At 41.4% G+C, this 27573-nt stretch overlaps 1 protein-coding gene and 1 pseudogene across 3 annotated transcripts in view; one reads left to right on the top strand and one right to left on the bottom strand.

Annotated features, from left to right (window-relative positions):
* Positions 1-27573, top strand: part of UNC79 (unc-79 subunit of NALCN channel complex) — a 207326-nt gene that overhangs the window by 108588 nt on the left and 71165 nt on the right. For 2 of the 3 annotated variants that reach the window (XM_077780866.1, XM_077780865.1), the window contains 8 exons: positions 1688-1974; positions 4394-4576; positions 5145-5307; positions 7814-7963; positions 8548-9771; positions 17678-17785; positions 21100-21216; positions 23944-24027. In XM_077780866.1, coding sequence (XP_077636992.1) covers positions 1688-1974; positions 4394-4576; positions 5145-5307; positions 7814-7963; positions 8548-9771; positions 17678-17785; positions 21100-21216; positions 23944-24027 — 2316 coding nt within the window. The remainder of the gene's footprint in view (positions 1-1687; positions 1975-4393; positions 4577-5144; positions 5308-7813; positions 7964-8547; positions 9772-17677; positions 17786-21099; positions 21217-23943; positions 24028-27573) is intronic. The other variant, XM_077780867.1, reaches the window with a different exon arrangement.
* On the bottom strand, positions 25976-26839 carry LOC144245567 (large ribosomal subunit protein eL6 pseudogene; annotated as a pseudogene).

The following is a 27573-nucleotide window of genomic DNA, read 5'->3' as shown; positions in this document are numbered from 1 at the left end:
CCCCCCCCCCCCCAGTGGCTGATTCATGCCTAATAAATAACGGTGCTAGCAAATTATTGATCACTGTCATTGATGCATGTGGAACACTGTAATAAACAGTGCTTAGGTTTTACAGGAATAATTTTTGGTGACAGCTTCTCTAAAGTACATTCACACATTTACTATTCATACACAGACTCTATGAGACAGAAAATGTTAATGTCCTAGAGTCCTACTGAAGCTTGTCCAGCGGTTTCCCCTGAATGAGAGGCGCTTAGACTTAGCTGACAATGTTGCTCTTCGCCCACTGTCGATGACCCCTTCTCAGTATATCCCTTTTGAACAGACAAGCATTATTCTTAGCCTCTGGGGAAGACTAGACAGCCAAGTTTATTACCTTGCATGCACTTCTAAACTAGTGAATTCTGAAATTGACGTTACCTTCATGCCACTGCTCTAGAGAGAAGTGTTTTGCCTTGAGATAGTTGATTTCCCTCAGTCCCCAGAAATATTTCCTCTATCTCGTTTCTCAAGGCTGCATCCTGGAAGACTGAGATTTGGCCAAATTAGTTGAGGAGTTAATGGACATAAATTACTACCTACCTCCTCTTTGTAGCCTTCATCCCACAGTTAAACCGGATGTAATCGAGGTCTGGTTTATAATGGTTTGTAATCAAAGCCTGTCCATCGTTCAGCAGAACTTTTCTGGCAGAATGAGAGATGAGAATCTGGTGTGTCACCTAAGCCACCAGGCAAAAACCTTGTTTTTGATTGAGAAATTCTGATGTTGCTTGTCAGAGAAACACGAATGCAAAGGTTATTTTGAATAAGCCCCCAAACATAAAGATAGAAGAGCAACTCTCACTCTGCCGTCACCAAAAGTCCCAAACCACGCCAGATCAGAAGAGGCAGAAAAACAAGCGGAGACAGGGTATAATTTCTGACTTTGAAAAACAACAGAGAGAAAGTCCACGTCAGGGAGCTGCTCAGATACAATTATTTGTTAGGTTGAGAGTAAGTCAGGGACTGAGGTATTTTTCTTTCCATGTAAACTCTCAGCTCACTTTCATGTGGTATTTTTCTGTTTTTAAAAGCTCATGCTTCTTTCTTTCTGTCTGTCCCCTCCCTTATATGTTTCTCATTACATACAGCAAGGATTATAATTTGCTATTTATAACTTTGACTATGTCCTTCAAAGAGCACATGCTGCTAATATCTCAGGATTTGGAAAAAAAACCTACTCTCCCTGACCCCCACCCCAGCTGACTGATGACCATAACCGGATTGAGATGATAATTTAAACAGAATAACTCAGTGGATGTTTTTGTGCTCAGTGGATTTTAGAATATTATTTTTGTGGTTATCTTTATGTGCTTATTTTACAAAGCTGGAAGAGAAACTTAAATCAGTGAGGATAAAACTTTGCCAAGATATTTTTAAAAATCACTAAATACAAAGCTTATTTAGGTATTTTTCTTGCTGTTCTATTTTTATTTCTATTCCCTTATGACTCCCAAATACTTGGTTGTGGATGGACTCAATAACGTCCACCCCTGGTGGGCCATAGTTTGCCTTTAAGTTTGTCCAGAACAGGCCCTTCCAGTATTTAGTGGAAGCAGCAAGAATGGCGCTTTATCGACAAGCGAGATTTTAGCGGGAACTTCCCTGTGAGGGAGCCACCCACTGATGCCCCTTCCTGTACCGACAGGCCAACAGTCTCCTGAGAATGACAACACCATCAAGGACTTGCTCCCGGAAGATGCGGGGATCGACCACCAGACAGTTCACCAGCTAATCACAGTGCTCATGAAGTTCATGGCCAAGGATGAGAGCAGCGCCGAGTCAGACATCAGCAGCGCGAAGGCCTTCAACACAGTCAAGCGGCACCTGTATGTCTTACTCGGCTATGACCAACAGGAAGGTTGCTTCATGATCGCACCCCAAAAAATGCGCCTGTCAACTTGCTTTAATGCATTTATTGCAGGAATTGCCCAAGTAAGTGTAAAGTTTTGGGAGTCCTGTCATTGGGGTTTTAGCAGAATCAAGTCATTAAGTTCCATTTGGCCAACATTGGTTCTGTGTAAAAGGTTTACGCAAGTCACTTTATTGGGTAGCGGTGTGTGGAAGGGAGTATGAGAAGAGTAAGACTTAAAGGAAGGATAGGATTTTTCAGAGGGGCAGGAGTGAAATACACCTAACATAAAATTTACCATTTTAGCCATTTTAAGTATACAATTCAGTGGCATTAAACATACTTGCATTATTATGTAACCACTATCCATCTCTAGAACTCTTTCATTATCTTGAACTGAAACTTTACCCATTAAACAATAGGGGAGTTAGAATTTTTGTTTATGGGTTTTTGAAAGTCTCTTACCGTTTTTGGCTTCAAGTGGAGAATTGAGTTAATCATACAACTTAACTCCATGTTACATTATCACCCTTGGCTTTTTCTGTGTTGTGTGTTACTGCTAACTGCTGTATTTTACACCGTGGTGTACATTTATCGTACTTTACTCTCCAGTTCCCCCGTGATGGATACTTATATTGCTCCCAATTACTCAGCACTCCATACAACTCAGCAGTGAACATCTGCCCATGTATCTCATCCACCACCGTGAGAATTCCTTTGAAATATGGATAAAAGGCAGAATTAATGTATTATTGGGTGTATGTATGCCTAATTTGACCAGTGCTACAAATCTCACTCTCCAGAATCAAATCTGCAAAGGGTATCAAACATGGGGCTAGAGGGAAATTAATATGAATTTCAACTCTGCCACTGTTATTAACTGTTATGGCCTTAGGCATCCTCTGCTTCTTTGCTCATTAGTAACAGATTTTTGTTTTGAAAGATTAGAGACAACATATTGCAAAGCTTTTAATCAGTGCCTGTCTCATGGTAGGAGCTCAGTGATGGTAGCTTTTATCAATTCGCTCAAATAGATTGTAACATAATGAACACTGATAAGCAAATTAGCAGCCAAATGCACACGGTTGTCTTTTGCTGATGCTGGCAACTAGATGGATCAGCACAAGTACTCAGTGGTTTGTGATGAAGGGAGGGTGCACCATTTCAGGTCCAGACTCCCCTCCCTTCCTCCTTTCTTCTCTCACTTCTCTCTTTCTTTTTAAAAAAATTTTTTTTAAGTTTATTTATTTTGAGAGTGAGAGAACACAAGCAGGGGAGGGGCAGAGAGAAGGAGAGACAGAATCCCAAGAAGGTTCTGTAATGTCAATACAGAGCCCGACACGAGGCTCAGACTTACGAACCCTGAGATCATGACCCAAGCCGAGATCAAGGGTTGGACGCTTAACGGACTGGACCACCCTGGCACCCCCCTTTCTATATTTACATTATGCATTTATATTTTAATAAAGCAAAAAATCAAATACAAATCTCCAGGAAACCCATGACAAAATAAGTTACTAACATTTTGGTGTATATTGCTGGCTCCAAATTTATATACGTTCATATGTACATGTATACATGTACATGTATATGCACACATATTTTCTATAATAATGGGATCATATTATACATGTGGATAAATATAGGTAACCTCTTTTAAACTTGGGTACATAGTGTTGTCATACAAACAATCTTTCACTTAACTATTCTCGTATTGTTGACTATGGAGGTCATTTTCTTTTTTTTAATGTTTTTTTTTTTTTAATTTTTGAGAGCCAGAGAGAGACAGCACGAGCAGGGGAGGGTCAGAGAGAGAGAAAGATACAGAATTTGAAGCAGGCTCCAGGCTCTGAGCTAGCCTTCAGCGCAAAGCCCGGACACGGGGCTCTAACCCACAAACTGTGAGATCATGACCTGAGCCGAAGTCGGACGCTTAACCGACTGAGCCCCCCAGGCACCCCTGGAGGTCATTTTCAACTTGGGGTGACTATAAGGCTGTATCTTCATGTATACATCTTGCAATGGTTGTCTGATTTTTTTTCCTTAGGATTTATTTAAATACTGTATTGGAGGCTGCATACTTTTTCTTACTTCTGAATAGATACTGCTAAATTGCTCTCCTGAAAGGCTGTGCTGAATAGTACCCTTGCCAGTGACATCTGAGAATGCCCGTTTCCCCAGTCATTACCAATAGTGGGTGTTTTCATTGATTCTAATTTAATAGGACGTTTTAATAGATAAAATTTTATTTTTAATTCATAATTTAGTGGACCCATTAAACAATTAGTTACATGGACTGAAATAATTTTAATATAGAAGCTTTAAAAAATTTCATGTGAGGTTTAACTTCTCCTCCTCTTTGTTCATTGGCCATTCCTGGTAATATTTTGTGAGATGCCTTTTAAATATTTTGCCTGTTGTTCTGATGGTTCACATTTTCCTTTAGGCTTATGAACGTTCTTTATAGCTTTCCTTCAGTTATTAGTATTTTTCCTCTTTCAGGTTATGGACTATAACATTAACTTGGGCAAACACCTTCTCCCTTTGGTGGTTCAGGTGCTCAAATATTGCTCTTGTCCTCAACTGCGGCATTATTTTCAACAGCCACCTCGTTGTTCCCTCTGGTCCCTAAAACCTCACATCCGGCAGATGTGGTTGAAGGCCTTGCTTGTCATCCTTTACAAGGTGAGTTGCTGTCATCACTCAATGTGCAATGATTTCTCCCAGAGAGGAGAACACCGAAGAGACCTAACTTGAGAATTCTGCAGGAGAGTAATTTGACCTCCAGAGGAAGAATCATGACGTACAGTTAGTGTTGAGAAGTAAAAAGCCATTGGAATAGAAATAGAGACCAGGCCAGTGTATGTGCTACAAATATCAAAAACAAAAAAATAACAAATTGTAGGCTACTGAGATCAGCAATCTCTGTTTGTGCTCAGAATCTCAGATTTTATCTTTGTTTTAATTATTATGCCAGAAAATAAAATATTGAAAGTTGTGTTCATGCCAGAGAATTTTCTTGAAAGGAATTGTAACTGTGAACTGGCACTGCCATCCATGGTTTGGTGCAAGAGGAAGGAAATAGGATCGCTCATCAAAATAAGGCCGTAATAAAAGCTTATGGTTTTGCTCTTCTGTATATTTCTTTTTATCCCCCGAGAAATACTGAGAAAAGTATCTAGCAAGATCAAGTGAAAAAGCTTACCCTTCAAAATAACTGTTTATATTTTTCTCCCTCCATTTAATCGAGCAGTATCCATACCGAGACTGTGACATCAGCAAGATCCTGCTGCACCTGATTCACATAACAGTCAATACACTCAATGCACAGTATCATAGCTGCAAGCCCCATGCCACGGCAGGACCTTTGTACAGTGACAACAGTAACATAAGCAGATACAGCGAGAAAGAAAAAGGTACTTTCCCTATATCAATTCTATCCCAAACTTAGCTTGAATATGTCATATGTTTCTGGACAATGTTTTTCTTAGGAGATAGCAGAGCGCCCCCAGGTATCATCCTGGAATCAAAAAATCACCTACTGCTTCATTAATGTTCCAACTTTCCTATTCATGTCGCTGCTTTAATTTTGTTTTTAAATGAGCAGTCCAGAGAAATAACTGCTATGCTTCTAAAGCCCATTTCATGAGAAATGTATTGTAAAAAAAAAAATTGTCTGCAATTTGGTTAAGTAGCATTTGTAAGCCTTTTCCTGTGTGTTGGAAGCATCTTGTTTAGGGCCGTGAAGTACATCTTGGTCGGCACTACGTGGAGCCATAAGTCATAATCTTGTCGTCTCTAGTTTGTTCCTGAACTTTGTGCTCACAGATTTGAATGGAGCCTAAATTCGCTGATGTGCTTCCTCCTAGCCTCCTTGTTCAATAAGAATTGATGTAAGGCAACTAAAATGAAATTTTTCCTGCTTGGGTTTAAATCATTTCCAGTATCAACACTTTTTATATTGATAGCTTTTCTGCAAAGGAGGCAATAGAATGAAACTTTAGGTAGAGTAAAATCCCAGCCTGGAAGTTTTCAGATGAGAGGTGAAGAACCAAGGAGTATGTCTTTAGAGCAAGTCACGAGGTGTCTAGACTTCCAAAAGGCGACATCATCTAATCCAATCCAGGGAGAAGGCCAAGCGCCCCATGATCCTTTGTGTAGATTCTGACTTGTTAGGACTGCTCTGGAAATACCTCACTAGGATGGATTGGAACCAGTGTTCATTTATTGCTAAAAGGTCCAAGAATCTAGGTTGGCCATGGACGGAACTGTGAGACTGAAGTTCTTTAAGTTATGGTAGCATTCAGATCCTTCCTGAAGAATATCTTTTCTACCAGCTTCGGTCCCAGTTTCTGGAAAATTGGATAGATTCAGTTAAACAACAGAGGTCCTCAATCTGGGCTCTGCATTTGGGCCCATCTCAGATGAGCCTTTCTGAATGGGAGAAGCCTTCTGGAATTGCTTCCATCTCTCATCCGGAGTGTTTGGAGGATTATTTCAAAATTATGTAATGGAAGTCACATAACTATTTCCTTGAAAAACGGTCTTTTTCAAAAGGGAACATATGTTTTAAAGGACGTAAAGAAATAAAACAGATCGTTGTGTTACATCTGCCCAGAGACGTGAAGATCTGATAGGCTTTGTCTTCTTTGGAGACCTTTCGTATCATTTTGATCATTAACACTTAGTTATTATTTGACCCAAAGAGATGAGTCTGATTACTTTATCTATCATCTGCTGCTTCAAATTTCATTTAGTTGTAGAGTCTTGTGTCTTAGGACAGGATCAGTCCTTAAAATTTGGCTCTATCCCTGTACTCCCTGGATACTCAAGAAATCTTATCGCCATAATCACACCGAGCCTTGTTTTGTCAATGGGTAGATATAAAAACAGGCCAAATACTATGTTTCAGGGAACTGACCTTGAATAGCAGGTTAATTATGTTTATTGTGGTATTAAATGCATTTCTGTAGCCTTTTCTTTTTCCTGCTTTGTATAGGGCTTTGGCTTTTCCAAAGGATAAAAGAACAAAATTTATCAAGTGAACTTTGTGGGTTGCAACATAGCAACATAGCAACCTCACTAATATGTTTTTGGGTTATCTTTGATTTAAAAAGTGGCTAAATAGGGATAAAAGAGTACACAGAAATAATCTTTCCAGGCACTCTAAGGGACAGGTTTGTTTACGGAGCCTCAGGATCATTGGAATCAGAGTCCTTCTGGGATTCATAATAGTTACACGTGGCAAACTCCCCAGAGAAGGGTCTTACTTTAATAGGGGGGAATGTTATTTTCTGTTTTCTTCTTCCTTTGTTACTCTTTCAGTCCATAATCATGTGTGGAGCTTTTGAAATGACCAGTGGCTTTTCTAAGCTTTTTCTGTGTGTCGTGTGTCTCATTACCAAATGTAGAGTACAGTATTTTGCATTCACAAAGTATAAGGTGCATGTACTGTTAGGCTGTGTCTATGCCAGTTCTCAAATCCCAGGAAGGCATATGTTTTTGGACAGAGCAAGACCTACTCATTGTGTTGAATTCTCTTTTGCCAAATTAGCCTGAAAATTCACCCAAAGCAGCCATGTTCAAGGAGTGTCACAGATTCCTGAAATGTATGTGCTACCTGATTTTAAGAGCATTGGAAAAGTGTCCCCAAGAAGGCCCTATTGAAATATTGAGTGCTTCTCTTGAAAATGTTGCCTGTTGTCACATGGAAAATGAGAGCCAGCCTTATAACAGGTCGCTCTGTCAACATTTGGATAATTTGACATCTCGATGAAATAGCAAGCCGTGGCCAGATCTTGAGCTGGTGTGGAGACCACCTCAAACTTTGTTCCCTCATGCTTTCATTGAAGTGCTTGTGTAGACACAGCCTAAGAGAGAATAACCTCCTAAGTGTAATTTTGACTTTCTCTCCCCAATTAGAAGAAGATAGTGTTTTTGATGAATCTGATATTCATGATACACCTACTGGACCCTGCAATAAAGAGTCTCAAACTTTTTTTGCAAGATTGAAAAGAATAGGCGGCAGCAAAATGGTGAAATATCAGCCGGTTGAGATGAATGTTCAGAGAAGTATGAATTTTTTCCTCTTAGTAATTTTATGCAGAAATGTTGTACTCTACCTTTTGTTTGGGGTGAAATCTTAATTTTATTATGTTACTACACATTTTAATACCGTTGATTTTATATATATGTATGCACAAACAGTATATATATATACACATTTATATATATACGTGCCTGGACAGATACATCATTAACGTCATGATCGTCTTAGAGGGCCATTGCTTGATTTGATTTGTTGCAAAATGTTTGCTTCTCTTCCACACAATTTGAATACAGTTTCCTAGATCTGCCTCAGCCCAAAGCGATCCCCTCTCCCGTGCACAAATGAATAGAGCTGAGGAATTATCCTGAAGCCTGATTTTTGGAAATAAGATCTTAAACTGCCATTTGGGGTTCTTTCGTTCCAGAAGTTTTCTGGTTTTCGAAACTAGAATTGAACATTGCAAAAAACTTGGCCAGAAAGTCAGTTTTACCTCCTATTGGAGCCGGGATTGTGGTTATGATTTATGCCAATTGTGTGCCCAAGTAGGAGGGGGAAAAATGGTGACGTCTCCAAGTAAAATAGTACTAGCTTTTTCTGTTTTAATCAGGTGAAATAGAACTGGCCGAATATAGAGAAACGGGTGCATTACAAGACAGCATTCTGCACTGTGTGAGAGAAGAAAGCATTCAGAAAAAAAAGCTGCGCTCTTTAAAACAAAAATCTCTTGATATAGGGAATGCAGACTCCCTCTTGTTTACGTTAGACGAGCACCGGAGGAAGTCCTGCATAGACCGGTGCGACCCAGATAAGCCTCCTGCCCATGCTGCTTACGTCATGCAAAGACATGACCACGGACGCCCCAGACAGAATTCTGCTACCCGGCCTGATGACCCCGAACTGCCCGAGAACCCCGCAATGGAAAGTTTCCAGGAAGCTCGCAGGCCCGTGATACCCGAAGTTCGGTTAAACTGCATGGAGACGTTTGAGGTCAAGGTTGATTCTCCTGTAAAGCCTGCTCCTAAAGAGGATTTAGATCTGATAGATTTGTCCTCTGATTCAACGTCTGGGCCTGAGAAACGCTCGGTGCTCTCAACGTCTGACAGCGACTCTCTTGTGTTTGAGCCCCTTCCCCCTCTCCGAATAGTAGAGAGTGATGAGGAGGAGGAGACCACGGGGCTGGGCCTGGGAAATGAGGGGGCCTCTGCTAAGAAGGCCGCCTCCTCTCCCTCGGTCCCCAGTCCCCGCTCTGTCCCCAGCCTCAGCACGCCTCCCCTCGTGCAAGTAAGTGTGGAGGATTGTTCCAAAGACTTTTCTTCCAAAGACTCAGGAAACCACCAGTCAGCAGGTGCCATGGACTCGGCGCTCATAGCTCTGGAAGACCCCGCAGACTCCGCAGAATTCGCAAAGCAGGGGGAGCCACAGGACTTGGCCTGTGGCAGCCCACTGACACTGAAGCAGAAACGAGACCTCCTTCAGAAGTCATATGCTCTCCCTGAGGTGTCCCTGGATGACAGCCCAGAGCCCAGTGTCCAGGAGGAGAAGCCCAGTGGGCCAATGCCGAGTTCGGGGGCAAAAACCGTCCTCCTCAAAGTCCCCGAGGATGCTGAGAATCCAGTGGGAAGTGAGAAGGCTGACGCCAGCGCCGAGTCCGATACAGAGCAGAATCCGGAGAGGAAGACGGAAGAGGAGGGAGCTGAGGAGTCCGAATTCAAGATCCAGATTGTTCCCAGGCAGAGGAAACAGAGGAAGATCGCAGTCAGCGCCATCCAGAGAGAGTACCTGGACATTTCCTTCAACATTCTAGACAAGCTGGGGGAACAGAAAGATCCAGGTAAGCGCCTCTCTCTCTTTTCTCCCAGCCTTGTGTTCGAGTCCTCTTTCTTGTTAAGGTCTCACACTGGCTAGGCATCAAAGTCTTGATCTTATAATGTCAGGGAGTGACATTATAATTGCTTCAGAATCACTCCGGATGCTTCCTGCTTCCTAGAGCGTGTTGGATTCAGATGTGGTTCTATTGGCTCCCTCAGTGTTTCTGTATTTGCTGTTTCTAAAGCTTTACAGTCAATTCTTGGCCACCGTTGGCAAGAAGAGGCAATAGTTAGTTCATATCAAGATATCCCAAGTATCATCGAAGCCTTCCTTTAAAACAGAAAAAGTCATTAACTTGAACTCCTTTTGCTTTCTTTGTTTTCCCATACTTCAGCCAGCTTTGATATATAGTTCAAAGAAGGAACAAACATGAAAAGCTAAAGAAAAGCAAAGGGTGCTTGGGTACGGTTAAGAATTGACTATAATCATGTAGGGCCCACAATGGGTTACATCTTCTAACCAAATGTCAGCAGTCTGGTGGACATTGTGTGTCGTCAGGAACCGAAAAACCCAACTTACAACCCAGACCCTAGTTCACGGGCCCCAGTTAATGGTGAAGTTGTCACAGCACTTGGATTTNGATAAACCACATCTTCTTGATCCATTCGTCTGTTGATGGACACTTAGGCTCTTTCCATGTTTTACCTATTGTGGAGAGTTGGATGCACTGTTTCTAAGGAAGAGAATTCAAAAAAGTGGCAAGCCAATAGTCTGCCTCATCCTAAAACATAGTCTTTTGCAGTATTACCATAATGCTGATTGCAGCACTTTGCATTTCAGCTCAGGCCTTTAAAAAAAAAAAAAAAAGAATATGTCTCGTTAGAAAAAATGAAATTGGCCAGGGATGCTTCTCGTAGATTCCATGTGGATCGCTGAGAACTGGGAAAGATCTTGGAAACTTGTAGCGGAAAACATGTCGTTTTCTGTAGAAGGAGACAGACACTCTGAGGAAATCATGTCTCCGGTCCTGCAGACAGACAGGAGCAGCACTAGAACTATTGCCCTGATTCTAGTCCTTCCTCTCCCACTGCTCCACACAAAATCAGCTCCTAGGACAAGGGGTTAAGATTTTTTATTCGCCCCGGGCATTTCCCGAGATTTCCAGCTGCTCTCTACCTCCCGGGACAGAGCTCTGTACCTTGAATGTGCTCTGTAAAAATCTGTTGAAGGAACATGAGCATATTTGGAAAGGGACCCTTTCCAGGCAGCGGGAAGAATAAGATCCTGGTAACAACAGAAAGTTTAAGAAGGTTTCTTGGGAAACTGGTAAACCTCTTTATTGTTTGGATCCAGGAAGATTGCTACATATACATAGAGGAAAGTATTGACCCAGAGACTATAGAGGTTTGTAGGGTGGGTAGATAAGAAACCATATGAAGCCAAAGGGTGGGTTATAGGAAACTTAAGTCCACAGAGTGGGTGTGTATGATATATAGGTTGTAGTATGTATGTGTGTGTGTGCCTGCCTGCGTGTGTGCGTGTGTGTGTTTTGCCTCCTTTATCCGTCCTATGTCAGACTGTTCCCTAGGCTACCAGGGAGGAGATTGGTTTCATATTAATACATTTGTTATCAGAACAAGAGGAAAGCACCTGACAATTATGATGTCTTTAAAATGTTTCTAATATATGTGGTACTGCCATTGTTTTGTATCTGTATAGTGTCCCACCTCCCACAGACACACAGATCTTCTCTCCCTTACTGGGAGCTGGAAGGAGGCCTGTGTGCTCAGAGGAAGACACAACAGGCTTCTGCATACCTTCTCCCTCTGTCAGCTGGAGTAAAGGGAAGCTCCCAGTCCTTCCCGACTCAGAGCCTTAGCACCGTTGATTGCCTTGAACCACCAGGTCTACCCACACCGAGCACTTTCTCTCTGTTCCTGTGAGTCCCAGCAGGAAGGCCCAGGTCACCCTTCTAATTTCCGGAAGGCTCTGCACTTCTCCTGTTCCGAAGTTTTGTCCCCACTTACGCTAACTACTGAACCCCTTCCTTCTTCCTTCGTGAGCAGAATCTCCTATATGCTCTCTCCTCTGATGGCTCCTCCATGCCCTAGTTTCCTCTGGAAACCCGGCTCTGCCTGAGGTCACAGCTTTCCTCACTGCCTTGTCCCCTTGGACTTGGGTGAGGGGTAGACACCTTCCGTGTTCGTCACCGCCCCTTTCAGGTCATTCCCCCCTTATCTCTGAAAACACCCAGCTCTGAACCTCTTATTACTGACCCCTGTGTTTTGGGTTTTTTTGTTGTTGTTGTTAATCTGGTGACAGTTTCACTCCTGGTTCTTTTTTCACTCTTTTCGAAACCGTTTCTGCCTTAATTCTTAGTGATTCGAGTATTAGAGTAGATGACTCTTCTTTTTTTTTTTTTTATTTATTTCTAGGAGAGAGAGAGACAGCGTGAGCAGGGGAGGGTCAGAGAGAGAGGGAATCACAGACTGAAACAGGCTCCAGGCTCTGAGCTGGCAGTCAGCACAGAGCCCGACGCGGGGCTCGAACCCACGAACTGCGAGATCATGACCTAAGCGAAAGTCGGATGCTTAACCGACTAAGCCACCCAGGCGCCCCTAGAGTAGATGACTCTTCTGAGTCTCTGGCTTCTTAGTTCTTTGAATTCATCATTTCTAGTGACTTGGTTTTTAACCTCCGTCCTAGTTCGGCTATTCATTCCCATGGTCATGTCACAGACCAACAAATGCAGCCTTTCCATGTCATTCTCACGTCTCCTGTTCTCTGACTTCTATTTCCCTCTCTCTAGGCAACACTGTGTCGGTCCAACTATCTTTCATGTCCCTCCCTTACTTCACGTCACCTCTCCTCTTCTTTACTCATCTCAATCCATGTAACCCTCCACCTGCTGCGGCCTCCCCGGCCTTTGCTTTTTCAGGTTTGCTTGGCTAAACACAACCTTGTCAGATCCACCTTTCCATCTACCAGCATCTGTAGATGCTGTGACTGGAGAAAAACACAGAATAGTGACCAGTCTCATTTCAGATTCATGACCACAGACCTCACTGGCTCTTTAAACTACCTGGCAATCACACCATATTTCCATTCTCCTCCATTCACATTTCCATTCTCCCTCAGTGACTATGTCCTGGCTACTTATCTTTCCAAACTTTCGATTATTCTTCCTGTTTGACATAATCGGAAGAAATTTCCACAGTCTCCTCCCACCTCCTTGGCGTGCCTTCCAATGTCTGCCCTTGTACACCTGGCCTTCCTGGCTGGGGCTACAGGTGAACTGTCTGGTTACTGTTTAAAGCCAGCCTTTCCACAGGTGGACAAGATTCCACTTCTCTTACCTACTCCAGGACATAGGCCTAGAAATTCTCCCTTCTTTCTCCCTCCTTGGTCTTTGCTTCCTAAGGTATTCTTCACATGAGCATATGAATATGATCTTATTTCTCTCTCTAAAAAAAGCTCTTGATCCCAGTTCTCCTAATTATTGTCTCATTTTGCTCCTCCCCCCTTAGCAAAATGTTTTAAAGAGTTGCCTATATAATCATTATCTCCAACTTTCTCCCATTCTTTTCTCTCTCTCTTTTTTTGAGGTTTATTTATTTATTTTTGAGAGAGAGAGTGAGCACAAGTGGGAGAGATGCAGAGAGAGAGAGGAGAGAGAGAATCCCAAGCAGGCTTCACACTCTCCACAGAGCCTGATGTAGGGCTCAACATCATGACCTTGAGCTGAAATCAAGAGTTGGACGCTTAACCAACTGAACCACCTAGATACCCCCCAACTCTTGTTTTTCTAAAGAATTCATCCTTCCTATGAAGTTTCATCCCCAGTGGTTCACCCAAGCATCACTTGACAAAGTCACCAGTGGTAAGTTCTTAGCTCTTACCCACCCACCCCTATTGTACTTGGCTTCTTTGATACCATACTCTCTTGATTTTCTGCTTATTCAATGGTCACTCCTTCTCAAACTCTTCCTTATGAGGGAGCGCCCTACAGTCTCAGTCCTCTATTTACACCTGCTCTTCTGAGTGATCTCACCTAATTTTATGATTTTACATATTGTCTGTATGCTGAGACAACTCCATCCGTTGCCAGTTGCTGGAAGAATGCTGTGTAACAAGCATAAAATCTCCACAACATCTAGCAATAAGTCATGGGTATTTATTTAATTGGACAGTCTGTTGGTCAGTGTGGATTGGCTAATCTAGGCTGAGCTGGGCTGGGTGGCCCACCTTCTCCTAGGACTCTTGAAGCCCAGGAATATCTTATGATGATGGCAGAGGTACAAGACAGCAAGGCTAATTGCACAGGTGCTTTTTAAGCCTTGGTCATGTCTTGCCTGCAAACATTTCATTAGCCAAAACAAATCACCTGGCCAAACCCCAAATAAGGAGAGAAATATATCCTGCCTCTTATGAGGGAGGAACTTCTAAGTCACATGACAAAGGACATGGATTTATGGAGGAGTGAAGAATTGGAGCCATATCTATCAAGTATTACATGGGATGTACTCATAATAAAAAGTTATCTGTTGGTTATCTGAAATTAAATTTTAACTGGGAATCCTCTATTTTGTCTGGCCACCTTAATCCACCTTCAGAGTACACCCAGAATCTGGTCCCTTCTTACCATCTCTCTTCTCCCACTGGGCTCTGAACCACCAACACCTCTCACCTGGGTCAGCGGCGATAGCCTCCTAACAGGTCCCCTGCCTTCTACTCGTGTTGTCTTCATACCTTCTCAACACAGCAGGTGGAGCGATCCTTTAAAACTTAAGATTATACTATTCCTCTTATTCCAACCCTCCATTGGCTCCACATTTCTTCCATAGTAGAAGCTCAGGTCCTTTATATTCCTGAAGTGCTATGTGGCCTTGATTCTCATTAGCTCTCTGACTTCATTTTATGCTGCTATCACCACATTGCTTCTACCCAGTTGCTGTGGCTGCTTGCCATTTCTTTTTCCACTTTTTAAAACATTTCTATTCAAGTGAGTTAACATACAGTGTAGTCTTGGCTTCAGGAGTAGAAGCCAGTGATTCATCTCTTACATATGACACCCAGTGCTCATCCTGAAAAGTGTCCTCCTTAATGCCTGTCACCCATTTAACCCATCCCCACTCCCAGAAACCCTCAGTTTGTTCTCTGTATTTCAGGGTCCCTTATGCTTTGCCTCCTTCTCTGTTTTTATCTTATTTTTCCTTCCCTTTTCCTATGTTCATCTGTTGAGTTTCTCAGATTCCACATATGAGTGAAATCATATGATATCTGTCTTTCTCTGACTTATTTTGCTTCACATAATACCCTCCAGTCCATCCATGTTGTTGCAAATCTGCCTGCCATTTCTTGAGCCCTCCCCACATAGCTTCACCTGGAGGTCTTTATGATTGGCTGTTTCCTGTTCCCTCAACCTTAAAATGTCTTGCCCACATGTCTGCCCAGCTCACTCTCTCACTTCTTTTGATCCTTTGATCAAACACCAGGCTCCCAGTGAAGCCTGGACCACACCCTACCTTTCCATCCCTGTCTGGCATCTTGGAATCCCTTCCTTTCTGGTTTTCTTCTACAGAGAATTACTCTTCTAACTTGAAAATTTACTTTTATGTATATTAATTATTGTCTGTTTCTCCCCCCACTAAAATGAAAGTTCCCAAAGGCAAGGATTCTTGCCTGGTTTGTTCACTGGTTGTATATCAAGTGCCTAATAGAGTTTTTGCAAATGTTTGATGAATGAATGGATGGTTATGACGTTTTCTATACATCACTATAAAAACTGAATAAAAATATAAAGGGGCACCTGGGTGGCTCAGTTGGTTAAGCATCCGACTTTAGCTTAGGTCATGATCTCAAGGCTTGTGAGTTCAAGTCCCATGTTGGGCTCTGTGCTGACAGCTCAGAGCCTGGAGCCTGCTTTGGTCTCTGTGTCTCCCTCTCCCTCTCGCTCTCTGCCCCTCCATGCTCACGCTCTGTATCTCTCATTAAAAAATAAACATAAAATTTTTTAAAAACCAAATAAAAATATTTTACACAAAGTGTATAGGTCTGTTCAGATATTTATTGTATGTCCTAAGCTGTATACAAATGGAACTTTTCATAAAATGATTTAAGATTGAGCAAAAATTGCCTGGCTTATGAAATCTTTGTACACTAACGATTAATAACAACTACCTTACAGTAAAGAAATTACATTTGCTTCAAATAAGAGATGCACCAAAGATTTCCGTAAGCAGAGCAAAACTCTAAAAGCCTCAATGGTCTTTCAAAGAATTCTCGAACATGATTTTTAAGCTTTCTTGTTCTATATTGTTGGTGGGATTATCATGCCAGAGTAGCAGCATATGTAAAACAGAGGCAGATGAGGATGAAGAGAGGTGACTGTGCATTTATTTATTTATTTATTTATTATTTTTTTGACTGTGTGTGTTGTTAGCTAGAGGTTTGGGGAGGATACCTAAGAGAAAAGTAATGACCTAATCTGTAATATCTTAGTGACTAAGGTAATTTAAAACAGGTAGTCATTTTGCGTGTAATTACTCAAGAGGGTGCAGGAAACACTGTAACAGTGATAGTTTTCTTTTTAAATCAGGAATGATTAATCTGGCAATCATGTCTATTCAGAAAGACCTCTGAGAGTCCAAAAGCGGATGTTCTAGCATCAGTGCTTGAAAACTTTCCTCCCAGAATCTCACCCAGGATCAATTTTACTTTTATTTCCAACAAGTTTAGTGATCAGCCGATAACAGAATAGCATCTGTATACTTCAGTTGTATGTATGGATGAACGTATGGTGACTTGCTCTGGACAAGAGAGAAATTGACAATATAAAAAGAATAGGACCGAATCATTGTGAAGCTTGAGAACTTGAAGCCATTTAGGAGGGGCGTCCCCAGGTGATAGCATGGAACATTCGTGGAAGCCTATTAGAGGGTAACGCCAGGCTGCTCACTTGGTTCAGTATACAGTGTTGCTTTAGGATGGCAAGAAGGTTTGTAAAGAATTTTAGGGGGTTTGCTATGAGAAACTATCAAGTTTTAAAGGATCATCTTTACCTAGAATAATGTGGAACAGCTTGTTTTCCATTACTGATAGATTAAGAAGACTATTGTGCATTTTATGCAGAAAAGAAATATAATAGAAAAATAAAATAGAAGACTATTGTGTACTATTTATGCAGTAAATATTTCCTCTTAGATACATTTATTAAATAGAAGGAGCACATGATATAGTCTGTTTCTTGGTCAACTAATAAAATAGAAAATCTGAGTTAATACAGTTTATTCCAAATTAGATACAGTCTCTGCTCTGCAATACTTACAGTTCAGCAAAGGCTATAGACAAGAATATAGAGAATTTCATTATAGCGTGTTAAGTTTGGGAAAGGTTAAAGACAAGGTGTTCAGGGATTACATAAGAGGATCGCATGATCCAGATTTTGGTTTGTATTTTTTAGGAGCAGGGGGGTACCTTGAAGACCTTCTGGAGGAAGAATTGTCTGTATAATTGAGATGTAATTAGTGAGTAGGATGTTGCCAGAATGAAGCGGAGTGGTGGAATGATGTAGGTAGAATAAACCGTGAGCATCTTTAGGTAGCAGATGAAAAGGAATTCCGTTCTGGAAAGGCTAAGTGACCAGCTGGAGGATGTTCAGGAGGGGCATCTCGAAGCTCTAACTCTGTCATTGCGCTGTTGTGAATCTCTGGGAGGCACCTCCACAGACGCAGAGTGTAACGTGGGAGCAGCTTTCCAGGGAATTTTGAAACCAGTGTGTATATAATTCTGTTAAAGTAATTAATGGGGCCAGAATGTACAGAATGATTCGAATGGGTGTATTATGCAAGAGGGAAAAGATATGGGAAAGGTCCTTGACCTTGCTGTTACTCAATACCCTGAGATTTAAATAATGTTTCTGTTTGTAGATCCCTCTACTAAAGGACTTTCAACTTTGGAAATGCCACGAGAATCCTCGTCTGCCCCAACATTAGAAGCAGGGGTACCAGAAACCAGTAGCCATTCCTCAATAACAAGTAAGATTTCCTTCGCTGATCATTTCACCTTCGTTGATTTTGGAGCAATTCCTACCGCACTGTATTCAGTTTTCACACTCCTGCTTTTGGTGAGGTTTTTTCTTTATACGTGTTGTGTTAGCTTCCTGGGTGACACTCTGCTGTAAGATCTCAGAGATCCTGAGGCATAGGCTCAGTTTTATCAATAATAGCTCAAGTGTTTGATAAATCAGTACGGTTACTGATTGGCCAGAAATCCTAATTTGTTACGGATTCATCACTGAATTACATAATTCAGTAAAATAAGAAGTACGTATGACTAGCCTAAACCTAAGGCACAGAACTAGTGTGGAAACAAAGGAAAAGCACTGCTTGTGACAGAATTTTACACGGAACACCTGGGTTCAATTTGAATCACTTCCGACACGTTATCTAAGTTATCATAAAATAAATGCAACAGCCTATACCGCGATCCCAGTGTCATGACTGAATCTAGCCCTTTTGGATCTGAAAATACAAATGGCGTGAAATTCTACAGGGTCTGTAGGAGACAACTGTTTCGAAACTGCCTTCTGGGGTCGGGTCCTAGCTTTTGTCCTTGAGGAGCATGGGTTCCGTTGAGGTGAAGGTAAGGTGTCCACCTGGCTCATTGGAGCCAGTGAGGGGACGTTAGCACGGGAGGCTCTCAGCAGGGATCAGAGATGCAGAGGCATACCTTCTGCCTCCCTCATCCCATGCACTGGTCCCTCGTGTTCACGTGAACGCTGCCTGAGGAGCTAGTTAATTTTCCTCTGACTTTTTTTTGAAATGAGGATGATCCTGAAAACCCAATAAAGATCCTAACTTAAATGCTGGACTGGTAGTATGGAACAACATCATCATCTTCATTATTCATTCATTCATTCATTCATTCACTCATTCATTCATTCATTCACTCAGCAACTATTTATTAAGTGACTTCCGGGTGCCGGGCACTGTGCTTGCCTCTGAGGGTCAAAGATGAATAAGTAAGAGACACCCCTTGTTCAAGGAGTTTATAGTCATAGTAGTAGTAATAGCCACGATTGATTTGATTCTTCTTGCTGGGCACTGTGCCAGATGGTTACACGCATTATCTTACTTAATCCTTACATTAGCCCTGCATGGCAGATATTATTGACCCCATTTTATAGACTAAGAAACAGAGGTTAGAGAGGCTAAGTGACTTGCCTAAGTCAGATAGCTACTAAGTGATAGAGACAAGGACTGATACTAGGTCCGTTTGATTTGCAAGTCCGTGCTCTTGTTTGGTATAACCCGCTGCCTCAGAAGAACTCAAATTCACTTATAATAGAGATTATAGAAATTCTAAGAAAGTGTTTTCAAGTGACAGTTACTTGCCCTTTTGGTAGCAAGGAAGAACAGCTAGTTCTGAACGTAATTGTTCTTTTATCATAAAAATATGTTTGATGACATGATAAATCCCCCATTTTTAAGCCCACATACTAAAATCATGAAAGTATAGTCTCTCCCCTCCTAATTTACCTGTATCATCTAAAAAAAAGAAGATAGCAAATTATAATTAGAATTCCAAGTTGGGTATAAATTGAGATAGGGCGACTAAGTCAGCTTGACTTCAGTCCTAGCTGAATGTGTCGTAAAATAAGTGTATCCCTGTCTCATGATCCTAACGTCATGACTGAACTAGCTTTGCTGGAGTTCGCTCAGTGCATCATTACACTTCCACCTTCCTCCTCCTCTCCATTAAAAGCATGTATTGGATGGCTCTTGGTGGGGTGTTCTTGGAGGCATTATGCCAGGCACCCCACACACTGAGCTAAACATTAAGGGTTTTTACTCTCAGGGAATTCTGCTGTCTTTACAAACAACTGAAAATTGGAGAAATTATGAAATCACTAGAGGTTGTAAATCCTCCTTTGAGCATGTTAATTTTTAAATTTGTTAAGTCTTCTAAAAAGATTTCTGCTTTTGTATTTTACCTGAAGGTGTCCCCTTTCCAGTGAGTTCATAACATTGTAAATTTCAGCAATCAACAAGAATCAGAGATTTTCCATGTTGGTGAATTTAGCTGACATGGACTCTAAGACACAAGAATTCCCATCACACCCCCTCTTTGGATCAGTTTGCTCGATGATCATTCTGTAGCTAACCATGCCGTGACCGCCATGAATCAAAACAGCATGCTAATTACATTAAAAATGTTATAATTGATTTCACATGTCACCAAGTTGCAGTCTTGGTATATGGTGATTGTGAAGCCTGTGTATAACATTTAAGGCTTTCCAGGGGCCATACAATCATCCTAGTTTCCACCATCCCCTGCTATGACAGGTACTTCAGAACTCAGTTTCTGAAACTGTCCTCATAAGAGAGTGAATAACATGCTCTCAAATGTCCAGGAGTTTGGGATCATGTAGAAAAGGCACATCAACGATTCTCTGCTTTTCTCACTGGGCTGATGGCAGAGACCGACGGGACCCCTAACAGAGGAATAGAAGGGTAGGAGACAGGTTGCTTTTTCTCTCAACAGTCTACTGGCAGAAGTGTTTTTTGTTTGTTTTTTTTTTTAAATTATTATCCTGGTTTGGAAATGCCCATAACTTGACATTTCTTTGGTGGGATATTTGCCAGTGCTTAAATGGCAGGATAAAAATATTACCATTATTTTCCAAAACAAAGATGTGTACTGGAAAACAATTGTGGAATGTGACCCGATTCACGTTTCCCAAACAGTGGGCAGAGATTGAAAACAGCATTGACTTTGGAGTCAACATGCTTTGAGTTTATGACCACCCCATTTGCTAGTTGGTTCCCAAGTAACATAATTTCATTTGCTTCAGTTTCCCTCTCTAAAAATTGGGGTTGATATGTGTCATCTTACTCCAAAACATAAATGTACACACATGCACACACCTTTACATGGGGACCCCACGGGGATATGATGGAGCCTTAAGCCATGGATGCACTAGCTCCATTTAAAAATAAAGTTAAGCTATAAATTCAAAGTAGTATCATCTGCCTTAATACCTTTTTGGACCGAGGTAGAGTATACAAATAAAAAAGTAAATGAAAGTAACCATTTTGTTGCAACTGTAAGTATTCTGCCGACTACAGATAAATGCTCACAGGCACCTTTTCTTTCTTTACTGAGGGAAGAAAGGCACTGGGAATAGCAGTGTGTCTGGATTTTGCCTCGGACAAGAGCATACGATTTACCAAACAATTATAAGTAGCCACTGAAGATTCAATTAAGGTTCTATATGAATTTGTAGAGCCTTTGTGTGCTGTGGAAATTTATGCCCCCCAGTAATCATGTCCTAATTTCCTCCATATAGCTCAGTATAGGCAGATGAAAAGGGGATCCCTGGGAGCTCTAACAATGAGCCAGTTAATGAAGCGACAGCTGGAGCATCAGTCTAGCGCCCCCCATAACATCAGCAACTGGGACACTGGTGGGTCAAGCCTTTTCTTCTCCTTTTACCTCTCAGATCAGCTAATGCCACTTTCTGTGTGTCCCCTCTGCTCTCGTGTTAAGGATTAGATGTTTCTCTTGTGTTCTGTGATTCAAATTATTTATTTAAAAAAAAAAAAACCTAAGGTCATGAATAAGTCTATTTAAATTTTCCAAGTGTTCTAGAGCCACCTGTTTGTCCCTTTAGGCTGGTCCAACTCTTTCTCCCCTAAGACCCGGATTCCAGATATTAGGTTATCTATCTGGGGGTTGAACGATGTAAACGCATACAGAAGGGAATGGGATTATGACTTCCTGATGCAGATTAACAAAAACACCAGTTTACCATATTCTGTGTTTTGTAAAGCACCCCAAATAAGGGAATATTAGCACTAATACTAATACTAACAAACGTAGCTTAGCGATGTCATGATTTGCCGGTAGGTTTGGGAACATGAGCTCTGTGTTTTAGTCGGCAGGGTCACCAGGTCGGACACCCTCATGCTTATACGGTGGCGCTGCATCTAACCTCAGTTTTAAAATAAGAACTGGGCTGCCATGACATGTCCGTTTTAAACATGATCACTCTGCATTTTCTAAACTTTGGTACCACGTTCTGCACACATACACTTTCTCAAGCCAGGAGTACTGCTGTAAACCTGCTCTTTTTAGCGCCTGCCTTTCATGTTTTTCTTTTTTAATTAAAGGGGCCATTTGAGTTACAAGATTACATACGCAAAAGCACTTTGCAACACGCATGCACTATGAAAATGACACAGTCTATTACTGTGGTATGCTCTGGGGACCAACACTTGTATCAGACTATTTTAGCGTCTTGCTTTAGTACTTTCTGGCCATAGTTATATGAGATTATTATTTTAATATCCTTCCTTATGGCCAGAAACTATCATGTCCACAAAACGAAAATACTGACATACTGTCATTTTTTTTCAAAACCATAATCTTCACATACATTTTATCTTCTCTCTCCCACCGCATCCATTGTTTTTTTTCCAAAAAGGAGAGCTAGATAAATAAGTCCTACACACCATACCCAAGCCTACATTTAACCAGTGGTTTCAACTCTCCTGGCCTTTATGAGGGCTCTTAACATTTTAAAGGTTTCTTGTCTTATCTTCTTTTTGGTGGTAAGTGGTAGTGAAAAATGTAATGGCCCAAAGCCATCAGGCAAGAAAGACAAGGAGAAAGTCAGGATAACCAGCCCTGACAGCTGACTAGGTCTAGATGGAGTCTTTCTGTCCACACCACAGAGGACTGTTTCTCTCTTTATTTATTTACTTTGAGAGAGAGGTGGGGGTGGTGGAGGAGCAGAGAGAGGGTGAGAGAGAATCCCACCAGTCAGAACCTGATGCAGGGCTCGAACTCATGAACCATGAGATCATGGCCTGAGCCAAAATCCAGAGTCAGATGCTTAACTGACTGAGCCACCCAGGTGCCCCCCTGTGTCTCTCTTTACTGAGATGAAACCATGTAAGGAACCGAGGATGGAAGCCTTTGTTTGGTTAGTTCTCGGATAATTAAATGCTCCCCACCTACTTTTGGTAGGTTGAGCTGGGGCTCTGAAGATTATTTTACCATGCCTCTGTTTTCTGTAGCAAGTACCTCAGGCTCAGCTAACCTTTCAGATTTGGATTACAACTGCAACCTAGTTTGATTGGCTCAGTAGAGTTATAAAAAGACAAACAGATCTCAATGTCCAATCCAAATTTTAATTTAAAAAAATCTACATGATGCCAAATAACCCATTCAACTGAATTTTTCACATTCAACCGAACTTCAGCCTCGTTCATGTTACTCTGGCTTCTCACTTAATAGTCGCCATTGACATGCTGCCTGAATTTCTTTCACCTGTTTTCGTAGGCTTGTTTTCCATTCTCCAAGTTGGTTCTCTTAAGTCCCCAAGTCCTACTGGAGCTTCATCTCAATACACTTGTTTTTATTAGTGGGACAAAAAGTCTTCCCTGAATCTAAGACCACAGGAGAATCGATGAATGTAGAGTTGAGTGTTAGGTGGCGTGCCTACACATGTTGATTCATGTAGACACTGCGAAAGGCTGTCTAAAACCTGGGTCATGATCGATTCACCTCAGCATGCACCTGCTTGCTCGCTGAATACCTGCCTCGACTCCATCCATGCACATCTGATGGTTGCTTCTCTGTCTCATCTTTCATAGGAAACAAATGTTCCAGAAGCACCGCTCCTCCATTTCCTCCCTTGTTCCCTTATTCCTGTTCCTTAGCCCTCAGTGAAACACTGCCATTTCCTTGCTACCAGTTCCACATGTTTTCTGTATGACCTTTCTGGCCATTGCCCCAAATGATCACTTAATATGTTTACTGATTTGCATAATACATTTATTTCGTAGCTGTGACATTAGCCTTTCAGTTTTTTTTTTTTCATTTCATATCAAGAGATAATAGTATTTGAGCTTTTTTTTTGGTGAGGAGGTAGAGAATCTGGACTTTTTTGGGGCAGTTTTAGATGCTCTCCTGCTTTTCATTGCACTTCATATACCTGAATGAAAGGTTTGTAGTGAAAGCCCAGACGACCCTCCCCTAAAATCTAGGATGTTTCCTGTAAATATTAATAATCAACAATAACAATGACCAAAAAAATGGCCCCAAGAAATTATTTGTTAAATTCTTTGTATTGTGAATCATGCTAAATTGACCACATTGAAGACTGAAATGCTCTATTTATCCACAGAACAGATACAGCCCGGGAAACGCCAATGCAATGTGCCAATGTGCCTCAACCCTGACCTGGAGGGACAACCATTGAGAATGAGAGGTTAGTTGAGTGGTGGAATCTCAGACTGGATGAGCTGAAAGACACTGTGTATATCAATCACCCNGTTGTATTAAAAAAAAAAAAAAAAACAAGAACTATGACCACATCTCTTAGTGAGCTCCTTAAATCAAGCAGACTTATTATTTAGGACCTATCACTCGGGACCATACCATTCTTCTAATTTTCCTTAGGAACAAGGAGATATTTATCTTCAGCTTTTGCTAATATTCATTGGGCAGTGAGTAGCAGTTTTAGCCCCTGGATGCGATGGGACTCTTCTCACTTATGGGTCTAGGAAAAGCTTTTATGAGCAGAAGTCAGGTTGGTTAAACAACTCTGGTGCTTAGCCATGGTCCAGTGACCAAGTTAGTAGCAGCAAAAATGGAACGAGGTCATGGGAACAAAGGCAGAAAGTGACTCTCTTTCACAATAAACTGAAGAAATCCATTGATGTAGCAAAAGGACTGATGGGTACATGTGCACTTTGAGACAAACCAACACCTTTATACTATCCCCTATCTCTAAGATTCCCCAAGGGACTTTGGTCAAAATCTCTAGCTTTGGAGTAGGTCTTTGGAGGAAGTCTCTTCTTTATTTAAGTTTCTAAGAACCTTCTAGCTCTGTTCCTAGTTCAATATAGAGTGCACTTTGGGGATTCAGTAAGGGAACCATAGTGGTGCCATCAAAAGTATTGCCCCCAACTGGGGGATAACGGGACTGCCTTTAATATTGCAGACTTAGTTGTAACTCAGCTCTAACAAAAGGTAGCTGAGGTCTTACAGATTCCTTTTGCAATTCCCACCTTCTTCTTCTACATTACTCTGCTCCCATATTATTAGCAATATTCAGAAATCCATTGATTCAGCTAATGTTGCCATATGGGAGCCAGTACCCAATATCTTTTATAGATGACTGCCATAAATATTGCATGACATATTTGGTGTTGTCATGTGAATAAGCAACTTCACAATGCTATTGTCAAAAACAATGCTATTGTCTTGACATTTGTGTTGGGTAATAATTGGCTTGAAACCACCCAAATGACTTTGATTCCATCCCTTTTCTTGATTTGAATGGTGATTTCTATTTAATAGTAATTGGTAATAATGTGAAAGCCTTGACTCAAGAGTTTTTTTTTTCTTTGAATTTCTCATTTCTAGTAAGACAATGTATATATCACTGCCTTGTGGGCTGAATTTTTCTACTTTTAGCACAGGCATTTTGGCATCTAGTAGGCCTGGTCTGTCAATGTCCAAGAAATGTGGAATATTGGGTTTAAACTTTCTGTGTTTTGGTTTCTTGAAGTGACTTCATGCTGTTCACCTTAGTGTTTAATAATCAATCATGTCTCCTTTTATCTTGGCCCAGTTCTTGTCTTTTTTATTATTAATCAGTTTATAGTTAGGCTACAAGCATAAATACCATTGCTTCCACACAAAGTGCCATCTTGATGTGACAATTGGAGACCCTTTTTCATGATACACTTGGGTACAAGTAGGAAAGAATGTTACTCGGAGATAGTTGGTAAATATCGTAATAAAATTTAGATGCCCATGTGGGACCTTTGGAAGCGACATAAAGATGTTTTTAGATACTTTCCTTTGCTCTTTGGGTCTACAGGGCCTCCTGCTTCTCATAAACACACTTTGTAGCTTTTGATCAGACAAGGGAGTCTGTACAGTGTGGAAGCATCTTGATTCTCCAGAGGCTTTCGTGCCCTTTTTTTTTCTCCCTCAGATTGAAACACATTGCCCACTTCACTAGGTCTCTAAAATTTTTACATTATGTCTTTTAAAAACCAGTTCTCTGAATTATCTCCTATTTAAGGGAGGATCATACAATTTCGTTTTGTTTTTCAGCATTAAATGACCAATTCTTGATGAGAAACAGGTTCTTTATTTATTTTTTTAAATGGATCAGTTATTTAATTAGGTTCTTTTTAAGAAATTCAGAACAGCAATTTGTGAGGATAAACTCCATCTGCGAAACAAAACACAGAGCAGAGGTAGCCCTAAAACTGAGGAACAGCTTTGATTTTTGGCAGAACTTGCGAGTCCCGAGCTTTCTGGTCAACCTTGCGCTGCTCTATAGTCTCGTATTTCTCTTCCTCCATGTTGAAGATCTCTCCTTCCTGGTGTTTGGGTTTATGCAGTTGCTTCTTCTATCTGAAGTAAGCTTCAGTGAAGTGTTTTGGGATTTTCACACCGCTGGTATCAATTTTGGTGGAGGTGGCGATGACAGATTTCTGGTATGTTCTATGCAGAGAAACTTGATGGAGGGCCAGAGGGCCAGTCACAAGCAGCAGGTCATTTCTCAGTTGCTTCAGGAAAACCACCCTCTTGCCTTTGTGGTGCCCACGGAGAATGATCAAAATGGTCTCAGGAGTGAAGCAAGCTTGCAGTTTCCTCACGTGCTGACTGAAAGGATTTGGCCGTGGCTTGACAGCTGTTGAGGCACATCTTCAATAGGATAATATCTAGACATTCTGTAGAGTTTAACCACTCGGGTACCACCATTCCTGTCACCACTGATGGTTTTGGAACAATACCAAGAGCCTTCTCATTCTTTTTCTTTTCAACCCTGGACTTCATTGCTGAATACTTCTTCTCATATGTGGTCTTTCTGGAAAATATAGCTGATCAAGACTATCTGTCAATTCCTCTGACTAGGACAGGGTTTTGGCCGCAGTGGGGCTTCCCCTTCTTTGGCGTTTTAGCCTTGAGGTTACCCTTCTAGACCTTGCCACCAGCATCAGCCTCCTTGCTTCAGGTTTCTTCTTAGTGTCTGGCGTCTCAGCTTGTTCAACCGCCATCTTACAGGAAGGGAAAGAAGAGAAATAGATTCTTTAATGACCCTTGAGTTTTTCTGCCTTCTTTCCTGTTTGAAAAACTCTGAGACTAGTTATCAGTCTGCAGAACATGACATTATCCTGGATTGTGCCTTTGGGATTCTTTTTGGAGTGCCTCATTTCCACTGTTCCTGAAGAATTGGCCCAGCACGGGTGGTTTCCTTAATAGAGAATGGTCACCTGGCTCTTTAGATTGACTTATCACTAGAGTATGTTGCCAAAATTCTTGCCTTAGATTTCTTTGAAGGCATCAAAACCCAAAGTTCAGACTCTGGTATTTATTGGCTGCAGTCGCTGGATGATTTCTTCAAGACATTTACTCTTTCATTCATAAAAACTTCAGTTTGAAAAAGGAAGTCTTTTGCTTCAGGGCTTATGATACTAATTTCCAAAGTAGAAAGCTGCTCTGATATTTCATAGCTCAAGCACCTCCCCTTATTTAAGTGTGTAGAGTTCTGGGATCTTATTCCCTTCTCAAACTGGCAGCATTTTAGGGTTGACACACATTTGTGATTTGGGAAATGTAGGATCATAAGGGCATCTTCCTTTTATGCCTGGAAAATAAGGGCTGTGCCTCATCTGAGCGCGCCCTTGAATAGATTGCCCATTTTTCCACTTTTCTCTTCGTCTCCTGTTGGTACATCTGAACTCTTTCTGATGTTTTTGAAGTCAGGAAGCAAACAGAGTGATAGGATTCT

Source organism: Crocuta crocuta, unplaced genomic scaffold, assembly GCF_008692635.1.
Source record: "Crocuta crocuta isolate KB4526 unplaced genomic scaffold, BGI_CrCroc_1.0 scaffold299, whole genome shotgun sequence".
Taxonomy (NCBI): domain Eukaryota; kingdom Metazoa; phylum Chordata; class Mammalia; order Carnivora; family Hyaenidae; genus Crocuta; species Crocuta crocuta.
Note: the sequence above shows the minus strand (reverse complement) of the source record. Positions and strands in the feature narration are given on the sequence as shown.